This window comes from Conger conger, chromosome 10 (assembly GCF_963514075.1).
Source record: "Conger conger chromosome 10, fConCon1.1, whole genome shotgun sequence".
NCBI classification, from domain to species: domain Eukaryota; kingdom Metazoa; phylum Chordata; class Actinopteri; order Anguilliformes; family Congridae; genus Conger; species Conger conger.
The window spans coordinates 16016054-16039632 of NC_083769.1; the positions used below are offsets into that span (position 1 = coordinate 16016054).

The window sequence follows — 23579 nt, forward strand, 5'->3', positions numbered from 1 at the left end:
TTGTAAGTCGCTTTGGATTAAAAGCATCTGCCAAATGACTAAAATGTAAATGTCAAATGAGGTGGACTTACCTTAAATAGTTACCAGTAGGAGGTGCCAGAATGATGCAAGATGATTTTGGACAGGTTAAAAGGGCAGTCTGTGACCCAGATGCTCCGCAAAATCGCGAACACAACACACATACAGACAGACAGACAAGAAATATTATCGCCAGAGACTCAAAATGGCTGAAGGTAAGGATTTACCTGTCAAAAATACTTTACCAGAGCAAAAGCTATGATATCAGCAATCTATGATACCAGCAGATTGCGGAAGGGTTGAACTATATTTAGTCATGGTATATTTTTGTTGCAGGGCAAGGACTGGGTTGAAGGTTGTTTCCTTTCCACCATCTATTAATGTGTTCAGAACATTTTAGAGTGAAGGAAAATGCAGATTTACTTTTAACTTCAGCACATGAAAGTTCTTAAGGTACCAAAGAGATCTCTGCTTGTGTTGGGGTTTCAAATGTTTGGCATGGGTGAGCAGCCTGTTGAACTGATTTACTGTGTTTTAAGAACTTTGGAAACTACGACTACACACTCAGGCTGTATGAGAAATGAATAGATTATAGTTCTTTTATTTGCTTCCGAGAACAATGGTGTTAAGGAGGGTAATAATGATGGGGGAAAACATTATGTGACTGTATTGGCCCTCATTCGTGAAACTTGCGTAGGATCAGGTTTGATTGCCCACTGTGCTTATGAAAGTTTCCACAGAAATTTTAGCACTCGTCATTTTGTTCTTATCTGAATTTGTTCTTTAGTAAGATCAAAGACTGATTATTGTATTAATGATATTAATATTATAACATACACTCTGTGACCACTTTATTAGGTAGATCTGTCTAGCGCAGAGTAGTACCTCGCTTTGCCCCTAGAACAGCCTGAATTATTCATGGCATGCACTCAATCAATGCTGGAATCATTCCTTAAAGACTCCATATTGACATGATAGCATCATGCAGTTGTCGGTTGTTTTGCATTGAGATCTGGAGACTGAAAGACACTGAACTCATTGTTGTGTTCATGGAGCCAGCATGAGATAATGTTTGCTTTGTGACATAGCACTTTAGCCCTCTGGAAGTATCTATCAGAAGATGGGTAGATTGTGGCCATAAAGAGATGCACATAGTCGGCCACAATATTCAGGTCGGCTGTGGCATTTAAACAATTTGTATTTAGGGGCCTTGTATGCCAAGAAAACATTCCCAAAACCATTATACCACCATCACCATCCTCAACCGTTGGACATAGGATGGATTCATGTTGTTTATGACAAATTCTAACTCTACCATCTGCATGGTTGAACAGGACTGTATATTAGCTCCAGTTATATTCAACCTGTTCCTTGCTACAGTCAGCAATAAGTTCACCTTGACGAAAGCTTGTCGATCTCTTACTGCAAGCTCTCACCGAATGCAGCTTCCTCACCATCCATGAGCTGCAGCCCTTCTCACTCACTCCCCTCAGCCCAAAGCACACTCCACACTGTCTCTGCAGTGTATCGCTCACTGGATCTCCTGGCAAACACGCAGAAATCCAGCTGCAGTCTCCAGCCCCCCAACTCCCCGAGCTCACCATCGACCGCACCCCCCTAAAGGCTGTCCATCGCTTTTGCTAGCTTGGCAGCATCCTGACTACATCCTGCCTGGCTGATCTACAAGCCCACATCAACAAAGCCTCAGCTGCTCCGGGGTGTTTGACAACACCAACCTGAAGACACTAACAAAGGTCAACACTGCAGTCTGGTGCTGAGGCCTGGATGGTATACTGCTCCGACATCAGACCACATCCTCCAGAAAACTGCACCTCATCAGGCTCCAGCTCCTCCCTAACCTGCACCCTCTGCACCTCCTCTGACCCCAGATCCCTAACCTGCACCCTCTGTACCTCCTCTGACCCCAGATCCCTAAACTGCATAATCTGCTCCACAGCCACATTCAGTGACAGAACCACCAACATTCACAAATGAATAGAAACAATGTCAATTATTTTTATTTTATTTTTTATTTTTTTTCTCCCAATTTGGTAGCCAATTGTATCTCATCTGATTCAATTGGAGGTAGTCATATTAGATGTACCGCCCGTACCCCGTCCCTCGGCGGCCCGAATTAGAGCGACACGCCTTCTTCAAGCCATCTCGTCTCGTGCCCGTTGCCGTGATTCCGAGGCGCCCGAGGTGCTTATTGTGCGGCGATCTAATAACCCTGCCAAGTCCCTCCCTCTGGAGCAGCGAGCCACGTGGCAGGACCGAGAATCGAACCCCGGTCCCCAGTGTGCAACTGCAGCAAAGTGCAACTGCAAGTCTGCTGCGTCTTAGCCTGTTGCGCCACCACGGCTCTTACGAAACAATGTCAATTTTAAGCAAGTAAGCAAGTGTGTGTGTGTTACTGTCATATAGTTGGAAAATGCTGATGTATGTTTCCCTCTCGTAGTACTGGACATTGGTAGCTGTGATTTGGAGTTTAAGTACAACAATGAGGAACACCACACGGACCTTAACGGGGTGGACCGCCTGATCGTCCGGCGAGGCCAGCCGTTCACCCTCAACCTGCACCTACAATCAGGAACCTTCCAGCCTCTGGCCAGCACCTTCCAGCTCATCGCTGAGACAGGTAAGGTGCTAGCAGTGCACGTGCACCATAACACCTAAACAGATACCAGAGTGTAGGGCTCGTCCACACACTGGAACAGAGCCTTAATAGATACCAGACTGTGGGGCCCAGACTGTGGGGCCCATCCACGCACAGGAGCCTTAACAGATACCCGACTGTGGGGCCCATCCACACCCTGGAACAGAGCCTTAACAGATACCGGACTGTTGGGCCTTAGTGTGATATTGCATTAGTGGTGAATAAATCACATTTGACCCTATATACTGCTCTCAGCATGAATGGGTCTGTTATAAGAGGTACTGTAGAGTGCTGAATTTACCACCCTGCTGTGTGTAGTTTCACATACTACCTATGGGGCTGTCATTGTAGTCATACTATACACCTACAGTAGTGATATTTGTGATGATGATAGATGCATGTCATGTAGCTGACATTTTTATCAAAAGTGACTTAGAGTTTGATTAGACTATAAGCAGGAGACAGTCCCCCCAGGTGTAATATGGGGTTAAGGGCCTTGCTCAGGGGCCCAACAACTTTGCAGATCTTATTGTGACTACACTGGGGATCAAACCACCAACCTTACGGGTGATGATGATGATGAAAGCTGATCTATCCCCTATGTCTAAAGGGCCAGTCCCTGAAGAGAAATGGGGTACCAAGGCAACCTTCAGTCTGTCCGACGTCATCAGCAAAAAATGCTGGAGTGCGTCCACCTCCTGTTCCCATGGAAACATCGTCACCCTGAGCATCTGCCCGTCCCCAGCAGCTCCCATTGGATGCTACACCTTGACGTTGGACCAGGGACCCAAGGTCAAACTGGGGGAGTTTGTCCTGCTTTTTAACCCCTGGTGTGAACGTGAGTGAACACGCCGCCCACATCCCGTGTCCATCGCTTATCAATTGTGTCTGCATTCATTATGCGGCAATGAGGGCTGTTTTAACCCGTATTTCAGCCTCTGTCCTCAACATGTGATTGTAGACTCCCTAACTGTAGCAATCAGGGATGAGCCGTCAAAGTAATGCCGCATATTAAGGACTAATTAAAGACCAATTAAGGGCTCAATGATTGAGTAAAAAAGATGCAAAAGACTCATAAATACTGCTACTACTACTACTACTACTACTCATAATAATAATAATAATAATAATAATAATAATAATAATAATAATAATAAGAAATCTTAGGACCTTAGCGAACAAACGTCAGACCACAGAAAATAAAATATGCTGATTGCTTCAGAAAGTCCTGTATCCCACTTAGAGTTGGAGGACAAAGTTACAGTTTATCAGGAAAATCTCACGGTCCAGTTTACTTCACTGACTGCCATTGTTTGTTCCCGCTGGCAACAGGAGACGTGGTGTACCTGGAGGATGAGGAGATGAGGAAGGAGTATGTCCTGTCCCAGGATGGTCTCATTTACAGGGGTAACCCTACGAAGGTCACCATTCTCCCCTGGAAATTTGGTCAGGTACCATGAAATCCTGAAATATTCCGTTAGCGAGACATCATAAGGTCCTCCAGGGCATATGAAATGGAGTATCTGCCAAACGGACGATGTAGGACTGGGTTAGAATTCACTGCCTTGTTATCGCTATGGATACTGTGCCTATGTATAGTGCTCTTATTAAAGATTAAAACTGCTCAAAACATCCTGTAAAAATACATTTAAAAGTTTTATACGTATATATGCAAGGAGAGAAAGATTTTTGCCTGAATCCGAGATTTGAACCCCAGCCTCTCACTCGTCCAAGGATTTGTTAGACAAACACGTTACCAGTCAGCTAAAGGCAAAATCACCACTAGCCAACCGACAATAACCTGCTACAAGCCTTCTCTTTCCTGCACTCCACTGTGTTTACAAGCAAACTAGCCACGCTAACCCTACTACAATACATATATACTGTATACATGGATAAAGATGTATTCATTTTTGTTTCACCATGTAGAAATTACAGCACTTTTATATATAGTCCTCCAATTTCAGGGCACCTTAGTGTTTGGGACATATTGATGTTATTACAATTAAATTAGTCATGGTTAATACTTCTGTAAGTCTGTAAGTCTGTGACCCATAGACAGGTCCTGAGTCTCTTTTCTGGTGATGCTCTGTCAGGCCTGTACTGCATATGCATGTTCAATTGATTCAGTTCAGGTCAATGACATGGCCAGTCAAGTATTTTCCAGTTAAAGAATGTCTTGCTGTCTTGATGTAGGATGAAACACCATCCAATGAGTTTGCGCTGGCAATGAGAGGCATTTGGTTTAACTTCAGCAGATAAGATAACCTGAGCAGATAATGCTTCTGAATAATTCATTCTGCTGCTGATATCAGAAGATCAGAAGTTACATCATCAGTGAAGACAAGTGAGCCAGCACCTACAGCATGGCAGCCGTACATGCCCAAATTATAACACCCCCACCGCCATGTTTCACAGATTAGAGGGGGGGGCTGCTTCAGTTCTTTGGTTCCTTTTAGACTCCACACATGATAACTCTGATACATCTTCATTTTGGTTTCATCTAGCTACATTACCTTTTTTGGCCGTCATGTTTTTGCAGTGAACAGGATGTGGGTAGTTTGCACATTGCGGTGTAGTCACATTACATTACATTAATGATATTTGGCAGACGCTCTTATCCAGAGTGACGTACAGCAGACATAGTTCTGTTCATCTTCTCTGAACCGGAGTCACTGACATATTCATGTCCTGAAAAGTTTCTGATCTGTTGCACAGGTGTTTGAGGGTTTTTCCTCATTATAGAGTATTGCTTGGTTCCAAACAAATGGTTTTGGTCAGGTTTGGCATATGATGTCTCTGACTGGTTTGTCTTTTATTTCTTAGTCACAGAATGGCTTCCTTGACTTTCCTTGGCGCAACTCAGGTCCTCATGTTGACAAACGCCAGTAACAGGCTCCAAAGGCAATACATAATCAACAAAAAGCATAGAATCAAATAATCAAGTGAAAGCTCTCTTATACCTGCTCAAATGATGCAATTAAACATACCTGACTGATCAGAAACACCAGTGAAGGCATTTGTCCCAAACATTATGGCACACTGAAATGGTGGAGACTATGTAGGAAGTGTTTTAATTTGTACATGGTGAAACCCTTAATAAAAGCTAAGACTATACTCGAACCACATGAATTGTTTGATTCCAAAAATCTAAAATTGTGGAGTAGAGCCAAATCAAAAAAAAATGTATTTTTCCCAAATATTATGAGTTCATTGAATAATGTTTTGTTTGTCTGAATCTGAAGCTGTGGATCTTCCACTTTGTTCCATGGCATAACTTCCTAACTCGCAAACTCTTCTCCTTGCATAGTTTGAGCCTGGGATCCTGGATGTTTGTCTGAGAATCCTTGATGAAAACCCCAAACACCTGAAGAACCCGGGGAAGGACTGCTCCGGGAGACGGAACGCCGTATACGTGACCCGAGTCCTCAGCGCCATGGTGAGCACCTGTACAGACGGCTGTCCATACACAGCTGTCCCTACACCTGTATTACTCTCACCAGTCCATACACAGCTGTCCCTACACCTGTATTAGTCTCACCAGTCCATACACACCTGTCCCTACACCTGTATTACTCTCACCTGTCCATACACACTTGTCCCTACACCTGTATTACTCTCACCTTTCCACACACAGCTGTACCTACACCTGTATTACTCTCACCAGTCCATACACACCTGTCCCTACACCTGTATTACTCTCACCAGTCCATACACACCTGTCCCTACACCTGTATTACTCTCACCTGTCCATACACACCTGTCCATACACACCTGTCCCTACACCTGTATTACTCTCACCTGTCCATACACACCTGTCCATACACAGCTGTACTACTCTCACCTGTCCATACACACCTGTCCCTACACCTGTACTACTTTCATCTGTCCACACACCTGTCACTAAACCTGTACGACACACACCTATTCCATACACACCTTCCATACACCTGTCCCTACACCTGCTCATGCACTTGTCTGTACATACACCTGTCCACATACCTGTGCATATACCTGTCCCAGACACAGCTGTCCACACACACCTGGTCTCACTGTGCATCAGCGACCCCTGTTGGTCAGTAGCGTACCTGCACAAAACAGTGCGAGCATGACTGACCATTCCATTTTACATTTACATTTTAGTCATTTGGCAGACGCTTTTAATCCAAAGCGACTTACAAGTGCATAGGTTCTTCCACAAGTCAAAGCATCACATCCATAACTTGGAAAATACACATGAAATGCTGTTCTAAACATATAGTCATCATAGTCAAGTGCAATTATTATTCTTTAATTTATTTAATTTTTTTGGGGTAGACAAGGAGGATAGGGATATCAGAAAGGGGGGCGGGGGAAATCAGGAGGGAGGACTAAGGTAGAGTTTGAAAAGATGTGTTTTTAGTCTGCGTCGAAATAGGGGGAGGGATTCTGCTGTCCTGACAGTGGTAGGCAAGTCATTCCACCACTGAGGAACCAGAACGGAAAACAGGCTTGAACGTGCAGCTCGAGTGGTCTAGCTGGGGAGTAAGGAGTGATCAAGGATTGTATGTAAGGTGGGGCAGTCCCCTTAGCAGCCTGAAATGCCAACACTAGGGCCTTGAATCGGATGCGTGCGGCAATAGGAAGCCAGTGGAGGCCAATGAAAAGCGGGGTGACATGAGCTGACCTGGGCTGACTGCTGATCTGGCGGGCTGCAGCATTCTGGACCAGCTGGAGGGGCTTGATGGCACACGCTGGGAGACCGGCTAGGAGGGATTTGCATTAATCCAGGCGGGAAATGGCGAGTGCCTGGACTAGGAGCTGGGTGGCTTTCTCCATCAGGAGATGATGGATACGGCGTATATTGTACAGAAAGAACCTGCAGGTTCTGGCAGTGGAGGATACTTGTGGAGCCAGGGTGAGGCAGTTATCAAGAGTCACCCCAAGATTCTTTGCCGTACTGGAGGAGGAAACTACAAAGTCCTCAACAGTCAGTGACAGGTCGATTGACGGAGAGGACTTAGCAGGGATGTAGAGAATCTCAGTTTTGGCAAGATTAAGCTTCAGGTGGTGGGAAGTCATCCACGCAGAGATATCAGCCAAGCAGGCAGAGATCCGTGTGGTGACTTGGATATCGGGGGGGAAGGAAATAAAGAGTTGGGTGGCATCGTGCATTATTGTTCTGCAGTGGGTTGGTTGCATTTTCTCCTGGATTAGTTAAGTATCATTTGCTTGCTTGCTGATTCTAAATTCAGTTTAGTTGTCATTATAGTGTTCTGTTGTGTACTTGTTTGTTTGTTAGCTATTACAAGTGGTGTTTATTTAGATTCAGTGAAACTGGGTTAGGTGTTTGTTTCTCTCAGGTAAGCTAGGCTATTAAGTTAGGCTATTGTTTTACTGGCTGGCAGGCCACAGCTTTTGTTGTAGGAGGAGCCAATACTACTCAGGCTATTATTACTGGCACACCTGAACTCACTTCAGTGTGCATTATTGTTCTGCAGTGGGTTGGTTGCATTTTCTGTATTCAGCGTCAGTGTTATTTAAGCAGTTGTGTAGCGCACCAGCGGCAGCTGTGTGCGGCAGCCTCGGCTACTTGCCTCGGCGTACGAAGTCGCAGGTGTACAAAGTCGAGGGTGTCTATCTACGGGTGTCCATCGAGGCTGTCCGAGAGCCTGACGTTTGATTTTGTTTTTGCTGCCTGCCCTCATTCCACTGTGTAGTATTCCCCTTGTCCTCCCTAGTTCCCTCCATGTGTTTCCTTCCCATCCCTGTCCTCTCTCCTCTCCCCAGGTCCCAGTCAGGTAGGAGGTTCGCCTCCCGCCAACATGGGCAGAATATCTCTAACCTCATCTTTCCTCCCAGATCCCCTGGTATTGATCTCTGTGTGGCTGGTGGCCTCTGGAACTGCCAGTCCGCCGTCCAGAAAGCAGACTTCATATCTGCCTATGCCTCCCACCTCAACCTTGACTTTCTTGCTTTAACTGAAACGTGGCTCTCACCAGAGAACACGGCCACCCCGGCTGCCCTTTCCTCTGCCTTCTCTTTTTCCCACACACCCAGATCCTCTGGCAGAGGAGGTGGCACAGGTCTCCTAATCTCATCCTCATGGAGATCTAGTGTCTTCTCCTCATCCCTCTCCTTCTCCTCTTTTGAATTTCATGCGGTTTCTGTTACTCTGCCGTGCAAACTGTTTGTTATTGTTGTTTATCGCCCCCCGGGTCCTCTGGGGAACTTTTTGGATGAGATGGACATCCTCCTCAGCTCCTCACCTGTCAATGACACCCACCTGATCCTCCTGGGTGACTTCAACCTCAACTCAGAGTCCACCCAGTCTACCTTTCTCTCCCTCCTCTCTTCTTTTGACCTTACCCTCACTCTTTCCCCTCCCACCCACAAAGCAGGCAACCTTCTTGACCTCATCTTCACAAGGAGCTGCACAACAACCAACCTCTCTGTAACACCACTCCATATATCTGACCACTCCTTCATCTCTTTCTCTCTTCCACTCTCCTCTAACACCCATCCATCTCTCCCACCATCCACTGTCACCTGTCGACGGAACCTACGCCACCTGTCTTCCTCAACCCTCTTTCCTCCCAGATCCCCTGGTATTGATCTCTGTGTGGCTGGTGGCCTCTGGAACTGCCAGTCCGCCGTCCAGAAAGCAGACTTCATATCTGCCTATGCCTCCCACCTCAACCTTGACTTTCTTGCTTTAACTGAAACGTGGCTCTCACCAGAGAACACGGCCACCCCGGCTGCCCTTTCCTCTTTTTCCCACACACCCAGATCCTCTGACAGAGGAGGTGGCACAGGTCTCCTAATCTCATCCTCATGGAGATCTAGTGTCTTCTCCTCATCCCTCTCCTTCTCCTCTTTTGAATTTCATGCGGTTTCTGTTACTCTGCCGTGCAAACTGTTTGTTATTGTTGTTTATCGCCCCCCGGGTCCTCTGGGGAACTTTTTGGATGAGATGGACATCCTCCTCAGCTCCTCACCTGTCAATGACACCCACCTGATCCTCCTGGGTGACTTCAACCTCAACTCAGAGTCCACCCAGTCTACCTTTCTCTCCCTCCTCTCTTCTTTTGACCTTACCCTCACTCTTTCCCCTCCCACCCACAAAGCAGGCAACCTTCTTGACCTCATCTTCACAAGGAGCTGCACAACAACCAACCTCTCTGTAACACCACTCCATATATCTGACCACTCCTTCATCTCTTTCTCTCTTCCACTCTCCTCTAACACCCATCCATCTCTCCCACCATCCACTGTCACCTGTCGACGGAACCTATGCCACCTGTCTTCCTCAACCCTCTTTCCTCCCAGATCCCCTGGTATTGATCTCTGTGTGGCTGGTGGCCTCTGGAACTGCCAGTCCGCCGTCCAGAAAGCAGACTTCATATCTGCCTATGCCTCCCACCTCAACCTTGACTTTCTTGCTTTAACTGAAACGTGGCTCTCACCAGAGAACACGGCCACCCCGGCTGCCCTTTCCTCTTTTTCCCACACACCCAGATCCTCTGGCAGAGGAGGTGGCACAGGTCTCCTAATCTCATCCTCATGGAGATCTAGTGTCTTCTCCTCATCCCTCTCCTTCTCCTCTTTTGAATTTCATGCGGTTTCTGTTACTCTGCCGTGCAAACTGTTTGTTATTGTTGTTTATCGCCCCCCGGGTCCTCTGGGGAACTTTTTGGATGAGATGGACATCCTCCTCAGCTCCTCACCTGTCAATGACACCCACCTGATCCTCCTGGGTGACTTCAACCTCAACTCAGAGTCCACCCAGTCTACCTTTCTCTCCCTCCTCTCTTCTTTTGACCTTACCCTCACTCTTTCCCCTCCCACCCACAAAGCAGGCAACCTTCTTGACCTCATCTTCACAAGGAGCTGCACAACAACCAACCTCTCTGTAACACCACTCCATATATCTGACCACTCCTTCATCTCTTTCTCTCTTCCACTCTCCTCTAACACCCATCCATCTCTCCCACCATCCACTGTCACCTGTCGACGGAACCTACGCCACCTGTCTTCCTCAACCCTCTCATCTACAATCCTCTCCTCCCTACCATCTGCGGAGTCTTTCTCTCGACTGTCTCCCGATGATGCGGCTACAACTCTCATGTCCTCCCTCTCATCTTCCTTTGATTCTCTGTGTCCCCTCACCACCAAACTAGCTCGGGCCTCCCCCCCTGTCCTTGGCTTTCTGATGCTCTACGAGCTGTCCGAACCGAACTGCGGGCGGCGGAGAGAAAATGGAAAAGGTCCTGTCTCCCCAGTGATATAGCTTCCTTCCATGCCCTCTTATCTTTCCATTCCTCTGTCTCTCTAGCTAAATCTTCCTTCTTTCACTCGAAAATTAACGCGGCCGCCTCTAATCCCCGCAAACTGTTTTCAACTTTCTCCTCTCTTCTGGCCCCCCCCCCCCCCACCCCCCTCATCACTCACACCTGATGACTTTGTCTCCTTCTTTGAAAAGAAGGTCGATGCTATTCGCAATTCCTTCTCCCAACCCCCCACCCCTGCTGACCCTCCTACCCTCCCCAACTCCCTAACCTCCTTTTCTCCCCTCTCTGACGCCGACACACTGAAACTCCTTACTTCCCACCGCCCAACCACCTGTCCTCTTGACCCCTTCCCCTCTCCCCTCCTACAATCTATATCTGATGACATTCTCCCTTTTCTCTCCTCTCTAATCAACCCCTCCCTCTCTTCCGGCACCATGCCCTCTTCCCTGAAGAGGGCCAGAGTCACTCCCCTGCTCAAAAAACCTACTCTTGACCCCTGTGCCCTGAACAACTACCGGCCTGTCTCTCTTCTTCCCTTTCTCGCTAAAACTCTGGAACGGGCGGTCTGCTCCCAACTGTCCACTTATCTTCTCTAGAACAATCTCCATGACCCCAACCAGTCTGGCTTCAAGAGTGGCCACTCCACTGAAACCGCCCTGCTCGCGGTCACTGAGGCACTCCACTCTGCTAAAGCAAAATCTCTCTCCTCTGTCCTCATCTTCCTTGACCTGTCAGCCGCCTTCGATACAGTCAACCATGAGATTCTGCTCTCATCGCTGTCTGGGATGGGTGTCACAGGTTCTGCACTCGCTTGGTTTTCCTCCTACCTCTCTGGTCCTCCTACCAGGTGACTTGGAGGGGCGCAGTCTCCGACCCTCACCCCCTACGAACTGGAGTCCCGCAGGGCTCGGTTCTTGGGCCTCTCCTCTTCTCGCTATACACCATGTCTCTTGGTTCTGTTATCTTTTCCCACGGCTTTTCTTATCATTCCTACGCTGATGACACCCAACTCTTCATTTCCTTCCCCCCCGACACCCAAATCACCACACGGATCTCTGCCTGCTTGGCTGATATCTCTGCGTGGATGACTTCCCATCACCTGAAGCTCAACCTTGCCAAAACTGAGCTTCTCTACATCCCTGCTAAGTCCTCTCTGTCAATCGACCTCTCATTGACTGTTGAGGACTTTGTAGTTTCCTCCTCCCGTACGGCAAAGAATCTTGGGGTGACCCTTGATAACTGCCTAACTGCCTCACCCTGGCACCCTGGTATCCTCCACTGCCAGAACCTGCAGGTTCTTTCTCTATAATATACGCCATATCCGTCATCTCCTGACTGAGAAAGCCACCCAGCTCCTAGTCCAGGCGCTCATCATTTCCCGCCTGGATTACTACAACTCCCTCCTAGCCGGTCTCCCAGCGTGTGCCATCAAGCCCCTCCTGCTGGTCCAGAATGCTGCAGCCCACCTGATCACCAGTCAGCCCAGGTCGGCTCATGTCACCCCGCTTCTCATTGGCCTCCACTGGCTTCCTATTGTCGCACGCATCCGTTTCAAGGCCCTAGTGTTGGCATTTCAGGTTGCTAAGGGGACTGCCCCACCTTACATACAATCCTTGATCACTCCCTACTCCCCAGCTAGACCACTCCGGTCTGCCAGCTCTGGTCGCCTTACGGTTCCCTCTCTACGTGCACCTGGCGGTCGAGCTGCACGTTCACGCCTGTTTTCCGTTCTGGTTCCTCAGTGGTGGAATGACTTGCCTACCACTGTCAGAACAGCAGAATCTCTCCCCCTATTTCGACGCAGACTCAAAACCCACCTTTTCAAACTCTACCTTAGTCCTCCCTCCTGATTTCCCCTGCCCCTCCTTTCTGATATCCCTATCCTTGTCTAACCCCCCCCCCCCCCAAAAAAATAAAAATAAAAATAAAAAAATGCACTTCTGATGACAACTATGTTTAGAACAGCATTTCCTGTGTATTTTGCTAGTTTCTGGATGTGATGCTCTGACTTATGGTAGAACCTATGCACTTGTAAATCGCTTTGGATTAAAAGCGTCTGCCAAATGACTAAAATGTAAATGTAAATGCATCGGCGTAAGAGTGATAAGAAAACCCATGGGAAGAGATAACAGAACCAAGAGACATGGTGTATAGCGAGAAGAGGAGAGGACCAAGAACTGAGCCCTGCAGGACTCTAGTTTGTAGGGGGTGAGGGTCAGAGACTGAGCCCCTCCAAGTAATGTCACCTGGTAGGAGCGACCAGAGAGGTAGGAGGAAAACCAAGCGAGTGCAGACCCTGTGACACCCATCCCTGACAGCGATGAGAGCAGAATCTCATGGTTGACTGTATTGAATTCCCAATGAAGGAGTAACAAGGAGAAGGGATAAAATAAAACTCAAAACTGAGGCTCTCGTCAGGAAACCAACAACGTTTTCCCTCATCTCAGATCAACTGTAATGGTGACAAAGGCGTTCTGGCGGGAAACTGGTCGGGTGACTACGAGGGCGGCGTGGCACCCACCCACTGGAGCAGCAGCGTGGAGATCCTGCAGGAGTGGAGGAACAACGACTGCTGCGAGGTCTGCTATGGCCAGTGCTGGGTGTTTGCTGCCGTGGCTTGCACAGGTAAGTCCTGCACATACACAGGTAACTCACTCACGGGAAACTCTCATGCACAGGTAATTCACTCACGGGAAACTCTCATGCACAGGTAATTCACTCACAGGTACCTCTCATACACTCAACTCTTGGGGTTGTTTTTATCCATGTTGAATCAGCACACCTCACTTTCTTCAGTGTCTCGACTGTACACCGTTTCTTCTTTTCTCCCTTGATGTTGGTATACATGTAAACCCCTTGAGACAGTTGCCTGCATTTTTAAGTTTTCAGACCTGTACAAAACCCACACATACACCAGCTAGCATGCTAACTGGCTACAGCCTCAATGGCTCAGAATACTTGTTCACATGCTGTTTAGTTCACAGATTGCTAGTCATATGTGCTACTATAGCCATCAAGCCAAGTATGTCAGTGTATGTTCTGCAAATAATTAAACAGACACTGTCATCCTGTCCATCGTACCACGATCCGTTTCCGCATCATTAGATGTTATATCTGTAAAAAAGAAAAGAATCCGTCTGAAGATGTGTTCTAATCGGCAGTGTCTCGGGCCCTGGGGATCCCGTGTCGAGTGATCACTAACTTTGAGTCGGCTCACGACACTAACCAGAACCTGCTGATTGAGTACTACTACAACATGGACAGAGAGAGCTTGGGCGAAGATTCGGTTTGGTGAGTCTCAGTGGGTCTGGTGGAACGGCATACCCAGGGTCTTGGGGGAGGATGAAGAGTTCAGGAAACGAAGCGGCTCTCCCTTTCCTCTCTGCAGGAACTTCCACGTGTGGGTGGAGACCTGGATGAAGCGCCCCGATCTGGGCCCTGGGTATGAGGGCTGGCAGGCCAGTGACCCCACGCCCCAGGAGAAGAGCGATGGTGGGTGGAGAACGCAGACAGACCCCCATGTGGCTGAGTAGTACTGTGGTTAAGGAACGGGGCTTGTAACTCAAAGGCTGTGGGGTCTGTTTCCAGCTGCTGCTCTACCCTTGGGTAAGGTGATTAAACTTGGCTGTTTCAGTTTTATCTCTACTGGATTTAACAATCTCATCTATAGCCCTGGAGAAGAGTGTGTGCTATAGTACCAAAAACATTTCCCTCCGAAACTAACTAAGCCCCGCGGTTATATTTAGCTACGTAGCAAACTACTATGTTCAACGACAGCTCTGTAGCTAGCAAGCTACTCAGTCTAACTGTCTACCAGCAGCTAAGACATAAGTCTCCATCAGTGTTTACTGATGGCCACAGTAATTGGCTGAATTGAATTTCCTTTTCCAGGACAGGACCCCACTTTTGCCGTTTCCATAGTGTCCATGTGGTCTCCTCTCAGGTGTGTTCTGCTGCGGTCCCGTCCCGTTAAAGGCCATCAAGGAGGGGGAGCTGACCCTGAAGTACGACGCCCCCTTCGTCTTCGCCGAGGTCAATGCCGACGTGGTCAAGTATGTAAAGCTGGAGGACGGTCAAGAATTCAAGTTTGATGGGTCAACAACTCACGTGGGCCAGTGCATCAGCACCAAGAGTGTGGGTCGTGACAGCAGGGAAGACATCACCCACCTCTACAAATACCCTGAAGGTACTAGCACACACCCCCATGGGAAACTACACCCCAAAGATACAAGCATAGCCCCATGGGAAACTACACCCCAAAGGTAATAGCACATCCCCATGGGCAACTACACCCCAAAGATACAAGCGCTGCCCCATGGGGTGGGCAAAATCACAATGACCTTTTGCCGATACACAATACTGTGATATATACTGTGTATTTCTACTTTGTGGTTAATGCTATATTAGTAGTACTGATAATTCATGATATCATAAAAAAAAAACATTCGAAATTTGACATTCTTAGAAATACTGAGGATTTCCATTGTGGTAACCCGCGAGTAGAGAGAGAGAGAGAGAGAGTAGAATTGGTGAAAAAAAAATCATTTATTTATTTTATTTTTTTCTGTGCTCGTGCCTTCAGGGCACTTCTTCAGTGTCCAGAACAAACAAAAAAAATTCCCTTCTCAAACACGGGAATATGGTCACAAAAAGGAAAAAAAAGGCAAACTAGAAAATTAGTCCGTGCTCAAAATTAGGGATTTCAAAAAAAAAGGTAAACGGCAAACTAAGGCGGACTTCATGCGGCGGGGTTCGCCCATCTGTGTCCGCTGTGGGGCCGTTAACTCTCCGTGGTGTCCCGGCCTCGGAAGTCCTCTTCCCCCGCCTAGGCGTCTAGGATTTAAATGGACAGGTTAGTTGGCTTCTAGCCGGCTTGATGGGCTCACGTGACTTTCACTCGCCCTGGCTCTGCGTGTCTCCTCTCGTTCGCCCCTGAGCTCCGCTCTGCTCCCGAGTTTGCCCTTTTGTAGGATGTTGATCTCCCCTCCAACTCGGTGCAGCTGTGCCTGGTTGATTAGAGAGGTTAGTGGTGTGCATTCCGCACGTGTTCCGGTGGTGCTAACCTTGGTGCTGATTCTTTCCTGCGCGGCTCTCTCCAAGGTGCCGGTCCCTTAAATACGTACGCGGGAAATATTCACCGTGAATTACTTTCCCCAGCTCCTGGCGCCGTCGCACAGCCCGCTCTCCTTCAGTGGTGTACGGATCCTCGATCGGGCCACCACACCATTACCAACAATGCAAAAACATTGCAAAGGAGTATTAACATGGATCCCGAAACTAAATACCAAGGCATTCCGTCTGCAGGTGCAAAAAGGTGTCTGCAGGTGGCTACATGAATAAAAATCAAATAACAAAATTAGGGTCGAACTGCTAATGAGCACACAAAGCATATACGTACAAATGTGAGAATAGCCAGGTTTCTTGGAAACAAAGGTCAAGGACTATATCCTGGTCAAACCTGAACTATTGGGGTTAGCTTAATGCTTGTCTAATCAGTGACAATATACAATAATAATATCGGCCATTAGGCCACTTAGGAACACCCTCGCTGCCTCTAGCCAGTGCTTTTTGAGGCAGATGACCCACCGTGTGAGTGGTGGAGACAGATGACCCAGCGTGTGAGTGGTAAAGGCAGATGCCCCAGCGTGTGAGTGGTAAAGGCAGATGCCCCAGCGTGTGAGTGGTGGAGACAGATGCCCCAGCGTATGAGTGGTGGAGACAGATGACCCAGTGTGTGAGTGGTGAAGACAGATGCCCCAGCGTGTGAGTGGTGGAGACAGATGCCCCAGCGTGTGAGTGGTGAAGACAGATGCCCCAGCGTGTGAGTGGTGAAGACAGATGCCCCAGCGTGTGAGTGGTGAAGACAGATGCCCCAGCGTGTGAGTGGTGAAGACAGATGCCCCAGCGTGTGAGTGGTGAAGACAGATGACCCAGCGTGTGAGTGGTCCCTGATGCCACGGCGGCCCTTTTCAGGTTCTCAGCAGGAGAGGCAGGTGTTTGAGAAGGCTGGCCACCACAACGCCCTGCGGGAGAAGGGTCTGGAGCCGAGCCTGAAGCTGAAGATCAAGGTGAGCGCGGACATGAAGAGAGGCTACGATTTTGACGTGTTCGCGGTCATCACCAACAACACTCCCGACAAAAAGACATGCCGCCTCCTGTACAACGGCCACGGAGTGTCCTACAACGGGAAACTCAAGGGCAGCTGTGGGCAGACCGAAATTCCTGACCTGCAGGTCTCAACTGGGGAAGGTGGGTGGGAATTATCTGAGCTGCTCTACTGCTGCTTCCTGCATTTTCACACCCTGTTACTCTACTGCTGATCCTGCATTTTCACACCCTGTTACTCTACTGCAGCTTCCTGAATTAATGGCATTTGGCAGGCATTTGCCACTCTACTGCTGCTTCCTGCATTTTCATACCCTGTTTCACTTCCCAGTTACATATGAGATGACATTGTTTTGATTCATTTTCAGTTCGCAAAAAAATATTTGAATTTGCACCCAACCCCTACAGTACACCACAATATGTTGCTCAAGTAATTAAACAAATGGAAATCAAAGCATGAAAGTTCTAGATTATGCACAACATATTTTGACACTAGTCCATACAGGACATAACACCATAGCTGTATGTGACTATGTTGTGCATATGAGAATAACAGAGCCACAGAAGCAATCTTTTGGAGGCCCGGGAAAAATCCCACGAGTTTATTAGAAAATTGTCTGAAAGTATCAATTTGTGTGTGCAGAATATTGAGTCATGTATGAGAGCACTGGAGAGTTTATCTGATCCCACGATGGAGAATGAAATTATTTTGGGAATCTTGTTATTCATAAAGGTGCATTGACACAAAAAAGTTTCATTCTCCATAGTGGGATCAGATAAACTCTCCAGTGCTCGCATACATGACTCAATATTCTGCACACACCAGTGAATAGCCTTTTAGGTGTGTGACTTTTAAAATCTTTTTCCAGAGAAGAGCTTTCCACTGAAAATATGCTACTGCAACTACAGCTCTGTGATTACCCAAGATGCCCTGATCCGCCTGATGGCCATTCTCATCGACTCTGACACCAAGGAGCTGTACAACAAAACCCGGACCATCGTCCTGGAGGACCCAGAAATCGCCATCAGGGTACGACCTGGGGCCAATGCAAAAGCGTGTTACTGACAAACTGACAGTTAGGGAACCAGACTAAGTCTGAGGGTAGAGCTACCTTGAGCTCAGTTCATACTGAGTTGTACAGACGAACCTTCTGCAAGAAATGTCATCGCCGATTCGAGCTCCTACTGTGTGGAATCTATTGTGCGTGTGTGCGTGCGCGTGCGTGCGTGCGTGCGTGTGTGCATGTGCGTGTTGAATCAGCTCTTTCTACCTAATTCTTTATGTATTCTGTTGACAGGTGTTTTATGCACACAGGCTGGATGGGTGTTGTATGCACACACACTCCCGCCTTTAGGTCACGATATAAAAGAGAAGGCTCAGAACGGATGCATTCATTTGGAAATGGAGGTGTGTTTTACCTGGTGCGTTCAGCTGTTGATGAAACGTTCCGGTGGTTCTGTTTTAGATCCTGGGGGAACCGAAAGTGAAGCGGAAGCTGACGGCGGAGATCTCACTGCAGAACCCTCTCCCAGAACCCCTGGAGGACTGCACCTTCTCGCTGGATGGAGCCAACCTGACCGACGGCAAGGCCATCACTGAGACGTACGCCTCCAAGGAACGCTGTGCCTAAAACAGGCCCAGTGTAACACAGCAAACAAAATACACTCAGAGAACACTATGTTATGTAGGCCTGTACACCGGCTCGTTAATGCAAATATTTAATCAGCCAAGCACGTAGCAGCAGCTCAATGTATAAAAGCATGCTGACATGGTCAAGGGGTTCAGTTTTTGTTGAGGAAATGGGGAATGGGGATGGGGGAGGGGGATGTGATCCAAGTGACTTTGACCGTGGAATGATTGTTGCTGCCAGTTGGTGGTCAGACTGGTTCAAGCTGACAGGACGGCGTCCTGTTACATCAGTGGTATGCAGAAGAGCATCTCTGAACACACAACGCATCAAACCTTGCAGTGGATGGGCAACAGCAGCCAAAGATAAAAAAGAAGTCTAATAAATACCTAATAAAGTGGTCACTGAATGTATAATCAAGATATTGCAATACTTCAATATAAGGGAAAATATACAAATAATTGGATTAAAGAACAAATTCACTTGATGTTGCTACAAACACACTACATCTGCCATTTGGTTAAGGGCATCAGTGTCTATTAATGGCATTTAAGATGCCACTTGTTGGAAATTTGACACCTGGATCAACAGCAAGAGTACAGCAGTTCCAATCTGAAAACAAGCCATTATCCAACTGGTTGCTGAGGCTAACACGTGAGTTATTCAAATCCAGAACAGTTTTAAGTCCTGAATGTAATGCCTGAGAAAAAAATAAAATAACTTCAGCTTTTTTTGTATGAGATGTGGCAAGAAATGAATCATGAAAAGGGAATGTCAATGATATTTGTGGCTCTTTCACAAACGTCTTTCATTCCTTTGTCACTTGGAGCTTGGCTTCTGACTAAACATGGGGAAATGTAAATGTGAATTACTTAGAATTGGCAAATGCATGATTACAGGCAGCTTCAAGTAGTATTATTTATAGTAACTTCCAGTAAACAGCATTGTGTATTGTACTCACTCAACCGTTGGGTGTGACTTGTGTTTGGCGCAATTTGCCTACTAAGCATGACATCAAGATCAATCAAGGGGCATCCAAAGTAAACTCTCAGAAAAAAATGGATCCAAACTGTATATAAATGGTACTGTATATAAAAGGTAAGTGGCTGGCATTTATATAGTGCATTTATCCAAAGCACTGTACAATTGATGCTTCTCATTCACCCATTCATACACACACTCACACACCAATGGCTGCCATGCAAGGCCCCGACCAGCTCGTCAGGAGCATTTAGGGCTCAGGGACACCTCGACACAGCCCAGGCGGGGGATGGAAACGCCGACCCTCCGTCTGCCAGACAACTGCTCTTACTGCCTGAGACAATGTCACCCCTAAAAATGTTTTTTTTAAAGGACTGATGGTGCAGAGATCTGAAGGCTCCATGTTTCTGTCCACAGGTTTGGAACAGTGGGACCCAGGGAGACAGCCACGGTTAAAATTGGCTTCACGCCCACCTGTGCGGGACTGCGGAAGCTGGTGGTGGATTTCAGCAGCAACAAGCTGAGCAACATCAAGGGATTCAAGAACGTTATCATTGGAAAGTAAAGCACAAGTGCAGCCCTCCTGCATGGCTCTGATTGGCCGCTCAGTCACCATTCATAACTGCCATTTTCAGTTTTTGCCAGAAATTGACTAACAAGGCTTTTCTTTTTTAAGTCAACCGCTGGGTATGGCCTAAACGGGACCTGACCAGAGGAATTCAAAGTTCTGCCTGCCTTTTCTCTTGGAATACTGCTTGTTTCATTACATCAAGGGAGCTTCTCATTTACATTAACTCTGCACTGGAAACTACAAGGATAGTAAAAATGAGGAATTGTCTGTACTGTATTGTTAAACAGGAGTTGAGATTGCATTTAATTAGCATTATCCTTTCAGAAATGTCTGTTTGCTGACCAAAGGAATAATAATCACACAGCTAATAAATGTACCTCTGAGTAAAACACAGAGTGTTGGGTGAGTCCATGTCAAGCTGAGACGGTGTTCACTGGTATCTAAGGCACCGTGCCCAGTGTAATAGGAAGAGAAGTGGTAGAGGTTGCTTTTATTGTTCAGCCCCTGCTAAACAAATAATGCCAGAAAAGCAGCACCATCATCGATTATTCCACCAAGTGGCATTTGGAGTCGCGTTGACGAGCTGAACCAGGAGAGGGTCAAAGCTGGAGTGGTTTAAGGGAACCAATAATAATAATAATAATAATAATAATAATAATAATAATAATACATTCTTGCATTTATATTGCATTTTTCTCATACTCAAAGCACTTTACAGCAATGACGGGGAAACTCACCTCAACCACCACCAATGCGTTGTACATTGTACATATTAGTACATATTACCATATATCAGCTGGAGAGGGAGAGAACAATAATTTAGGTAATTAAATCAGGTTGCAAAAGCCAGGTATGGGAGTTAGCCACAACACCAAGGAACCCCCTACTCTTTGCGATGAGTATCATGGGACCTTTAAATCCTTAAGTCACACCAGCCAGAGTGGGATCTTTGCATTCATGGTATCGACAAAGTCCCTCTCCATGAGCGATCACCTGAAGTATAAGTTCTGCTCATCGTACAGCCAGTTAGGAGTATGGTATTAGACTGACAACGGGGGTAGCATTTTATCTAATGAAACTATGTTTCCAACTGTTGTTTGCTTGAATAAAACAGTGTGGATTTTTTTGCTGCCGCAATCATTTTCCTTTCATTTTCAATACGCACACTGAGACTTGCAAAAGAATTGCTCATCTCAGTGAATAGTTCTGAGGAGGACAGTGAAAACGCATTTGACGCCTGGACGTAACCCCATTTTATATCGGTGAGCATCTAAATACATTCTCAAAATGGTTTATTATTATTACGAAGACTTATAAATCAGGCCCAGGCCTGCTTTTGAAAAACAAATGTCATGAGAATTGAGTATATCATTTAGTATGCAATCTATAGTATTTTACACCTCATACACAACCCATGAAATCATTCAGTCTTTTTGGAAACCTGCCTAGACATAGCTTGGAAAAAGCAATGCAGAATGCTAATTTCTGGTAACATTTTCATCAGATTTGTCCAGAATTTTTGCTGTGGTTCTTAGCCCACCAGACACAGCCATGAGTATCTGTATCCACTCAAATACAAAACAGTTTTTAGAGTGAGAATTTTGAGCAACCTTGTTTTAGTAGTATTTTGAGTAATTCTATTTGATTGTGTGACTGACGTTACATATTTCAACACCAGCACAAATAGTTGACCTGGGGTTTTGTTTGTTATGGACTCATAACTCATAACTCATAACCTCTAGTAAGAGAATTATAAAATTATAAAATAAAATAAATTGATGTTTTTTGTGACTGACATCACATGTGGACTAGACTAACATTTGGGGCCATGTACTGAAAAAATTAATTCAAAGGTTCTCTTGACAGATGTAATTATGGTAAAGCAATCCGTTCACTCTAATCTCAAAGAAAACTTTCATACTGAAGGGTAGTTTGAGTGTTGTTAAGGACCTTTCAAATATATGGGCAATTCCATTGTTTGTGAAGACATTAAAGTGGCATTTATTTTTGGGAGCCATGAGAAATATGAGAGGCCTCTTGGATCAAATCTATCATTTCCAGTAACGTTTAGGTCATATGATGCTAGTACACCAGTCAAATATTTTCTACAATAATAATAATGTTTTTGGTCCATGTCCACCTTTTGATACATTTGCCCATAGTGCTTTGTACAGAGAACTGTCACAAAGATGCTTTATAGAGGAACAGATGGAGTCAAAACAGCTAGAGGCCAGAGGAGGTGCTGATCCCAGGGCCAAGTATGCAGCCCAGCACTACATATCAGGTTATTTCTGGGCATTAAAGTCAGACTTCCTTTGGTTCTTGTCCGGTGCTTCACAACCAAAGTCCTTACTACAGGAAGCTTCGGCAGCAAGGAGGAACTCAAGAAAACAAACATCTGTTCTTATGCATGAGCGCTGAAGCAATCCAGAACCACATGCCCAACTCAGCAGACAGATCTACTGTAGACCTATTGCTTACAATGGACTACACAATGGGTGTGTGGGTTCACTGTAAGCAAAGTCATCAGAACATACATCCTCTTTCACGTTATCTCAAGAGGCGACACCCATCCCTGAGCGTCACTTCACTTCCTGTCCGTGTTACAGAAGTTGGCTTCAATTGTTAGCAAAATAATTGCAAAGTGAGATCATCGGTTATTGTTTTGATGCCGGGGATGGCCTGACCACCAAAATATGTATCTTTGTTTCACCAGTGGAAAAAAGTTAATAAAATATAATTTAATAATAATTCAATTTTTGAGAATTTGTGAAAATGTACTTGCTAGCTGGCGGAGGTCCTCTCAGTGAAAAATGATAGAAATCAGAAATTGTTGTAGGATGCAACACAAACTCGACATGATGAACTTTGACCAACTGACCTCAACAGAAAAATGAGTCAACCATCCTTACCATTGCCTTCTTTGTAACTTGTTTCTTCAAGACATCCTAGAATACAACCCATGCAATACCAGGCCAAAGATCACTGACCATCATGAGGAAACACAGAGGAGTTGTCTGGGTGATGTCCCCGAGGGATGTGAAAGAAGATTGTTAAACACCTTCCTCGAAACCAGACAGGCACCCAGCAAATGTAGTGAGGGTTGACAAACGAAGGTTTTGTCACCGCCGGTAACAGATGCATTTTTGCCCTTGCTACACCCTGTACTACTCACCAACTTCTTCTGCAGCAATAGGAGGATTCATTAAAAAAAGCATTTCATTTACAGAAATTCTTCTCTGTAAATTACAGTTCAAAACCGTAAGGTTGTATTTCTTTGTCAAAATCTAAAAGCTTGTCCCCTAACTCGGCGAAGTCAGAGCTCTCTGTCATATCACTCAGGCTAGCCG

General features: G+C 46.4%; 1 protein-coding gene and 1 long non-coding RNA gene across 3 annotated transcripts; one reads left to right on the top strand and one right to left on the bottom strand.

Annotated features, from left to right (window-relative positions):
- Window positions 1-115: 115 nt before the first annotated feature.
- On the top strand, window positions 116-20618 carry LOC133138419 (protein-glutamine gamma-glutamyltransferase 2-like). 2 transcript variants are annotated; one of them, XM_061257177.1, is made up of 13 exons: window positions 116-233; window positions 2477-2656; window positions 3285-3512; window positions 4007-4125; window positions 5985-6113; window positions 13392-13569; window positions 14106-14235; window positions 14333-14436; window positions 14888-15130; window positions 16918-17193; window positions 17919-18079; window positions 18516-18652; window positions 20076-20618. In XM_061257177.1, the coding sequence occupies exons 1-13, from the start codon at window positions 224-226 to the stop codon at window positions 20221-20223; spliced, it is 2043 nt and encodes a 680-aa protein (XP_061113161.1). In that variant the 5' UTR covers window positions 116-223; the 3' UTR covers window positions 20224-20618. The 2 variants fall into 2 exon arrangements, with proteins under 2 accessions (XP_061113161.1, XP_061113162.1); XM_061257178.1 differs by lacking the exon at window positions 16918-17193.
- On the bottom strand, window positions 15471-23521 carry LOC133138421 (uncharacterized). Its single transcript, XR_009709737.1, has 2 exons — window positions 16008-23521; window positions 15471-15777 (listed from the first exon to the last, which is right to left on the bottom strand). It is a non-coding gene; the product is annotated as an uncharacterized LOC133138421 (long non-coding RNA).
- Window positions 23522-23579: the final 58 nt, after the last annotated feature.

Coding starts and splice junctions, on each gene's coding strand:
- LOC133138419 (XM_061257177.1), top strand. Junction 4,126..5,984: donor TCCCCTGGAAATTTGGTCAG/GTACCATGAAAT, acceptor CTCCTTGCATAG/TTTGAGCCTGGGATCCTGGA. Junction 15,131..16,917: donor CCTCTACAAATACCCTGAAG/GTACTAGCACAC, acceptor GGCCCTTTTCAG/GTTCTCAGCAGGAGAGGCAG.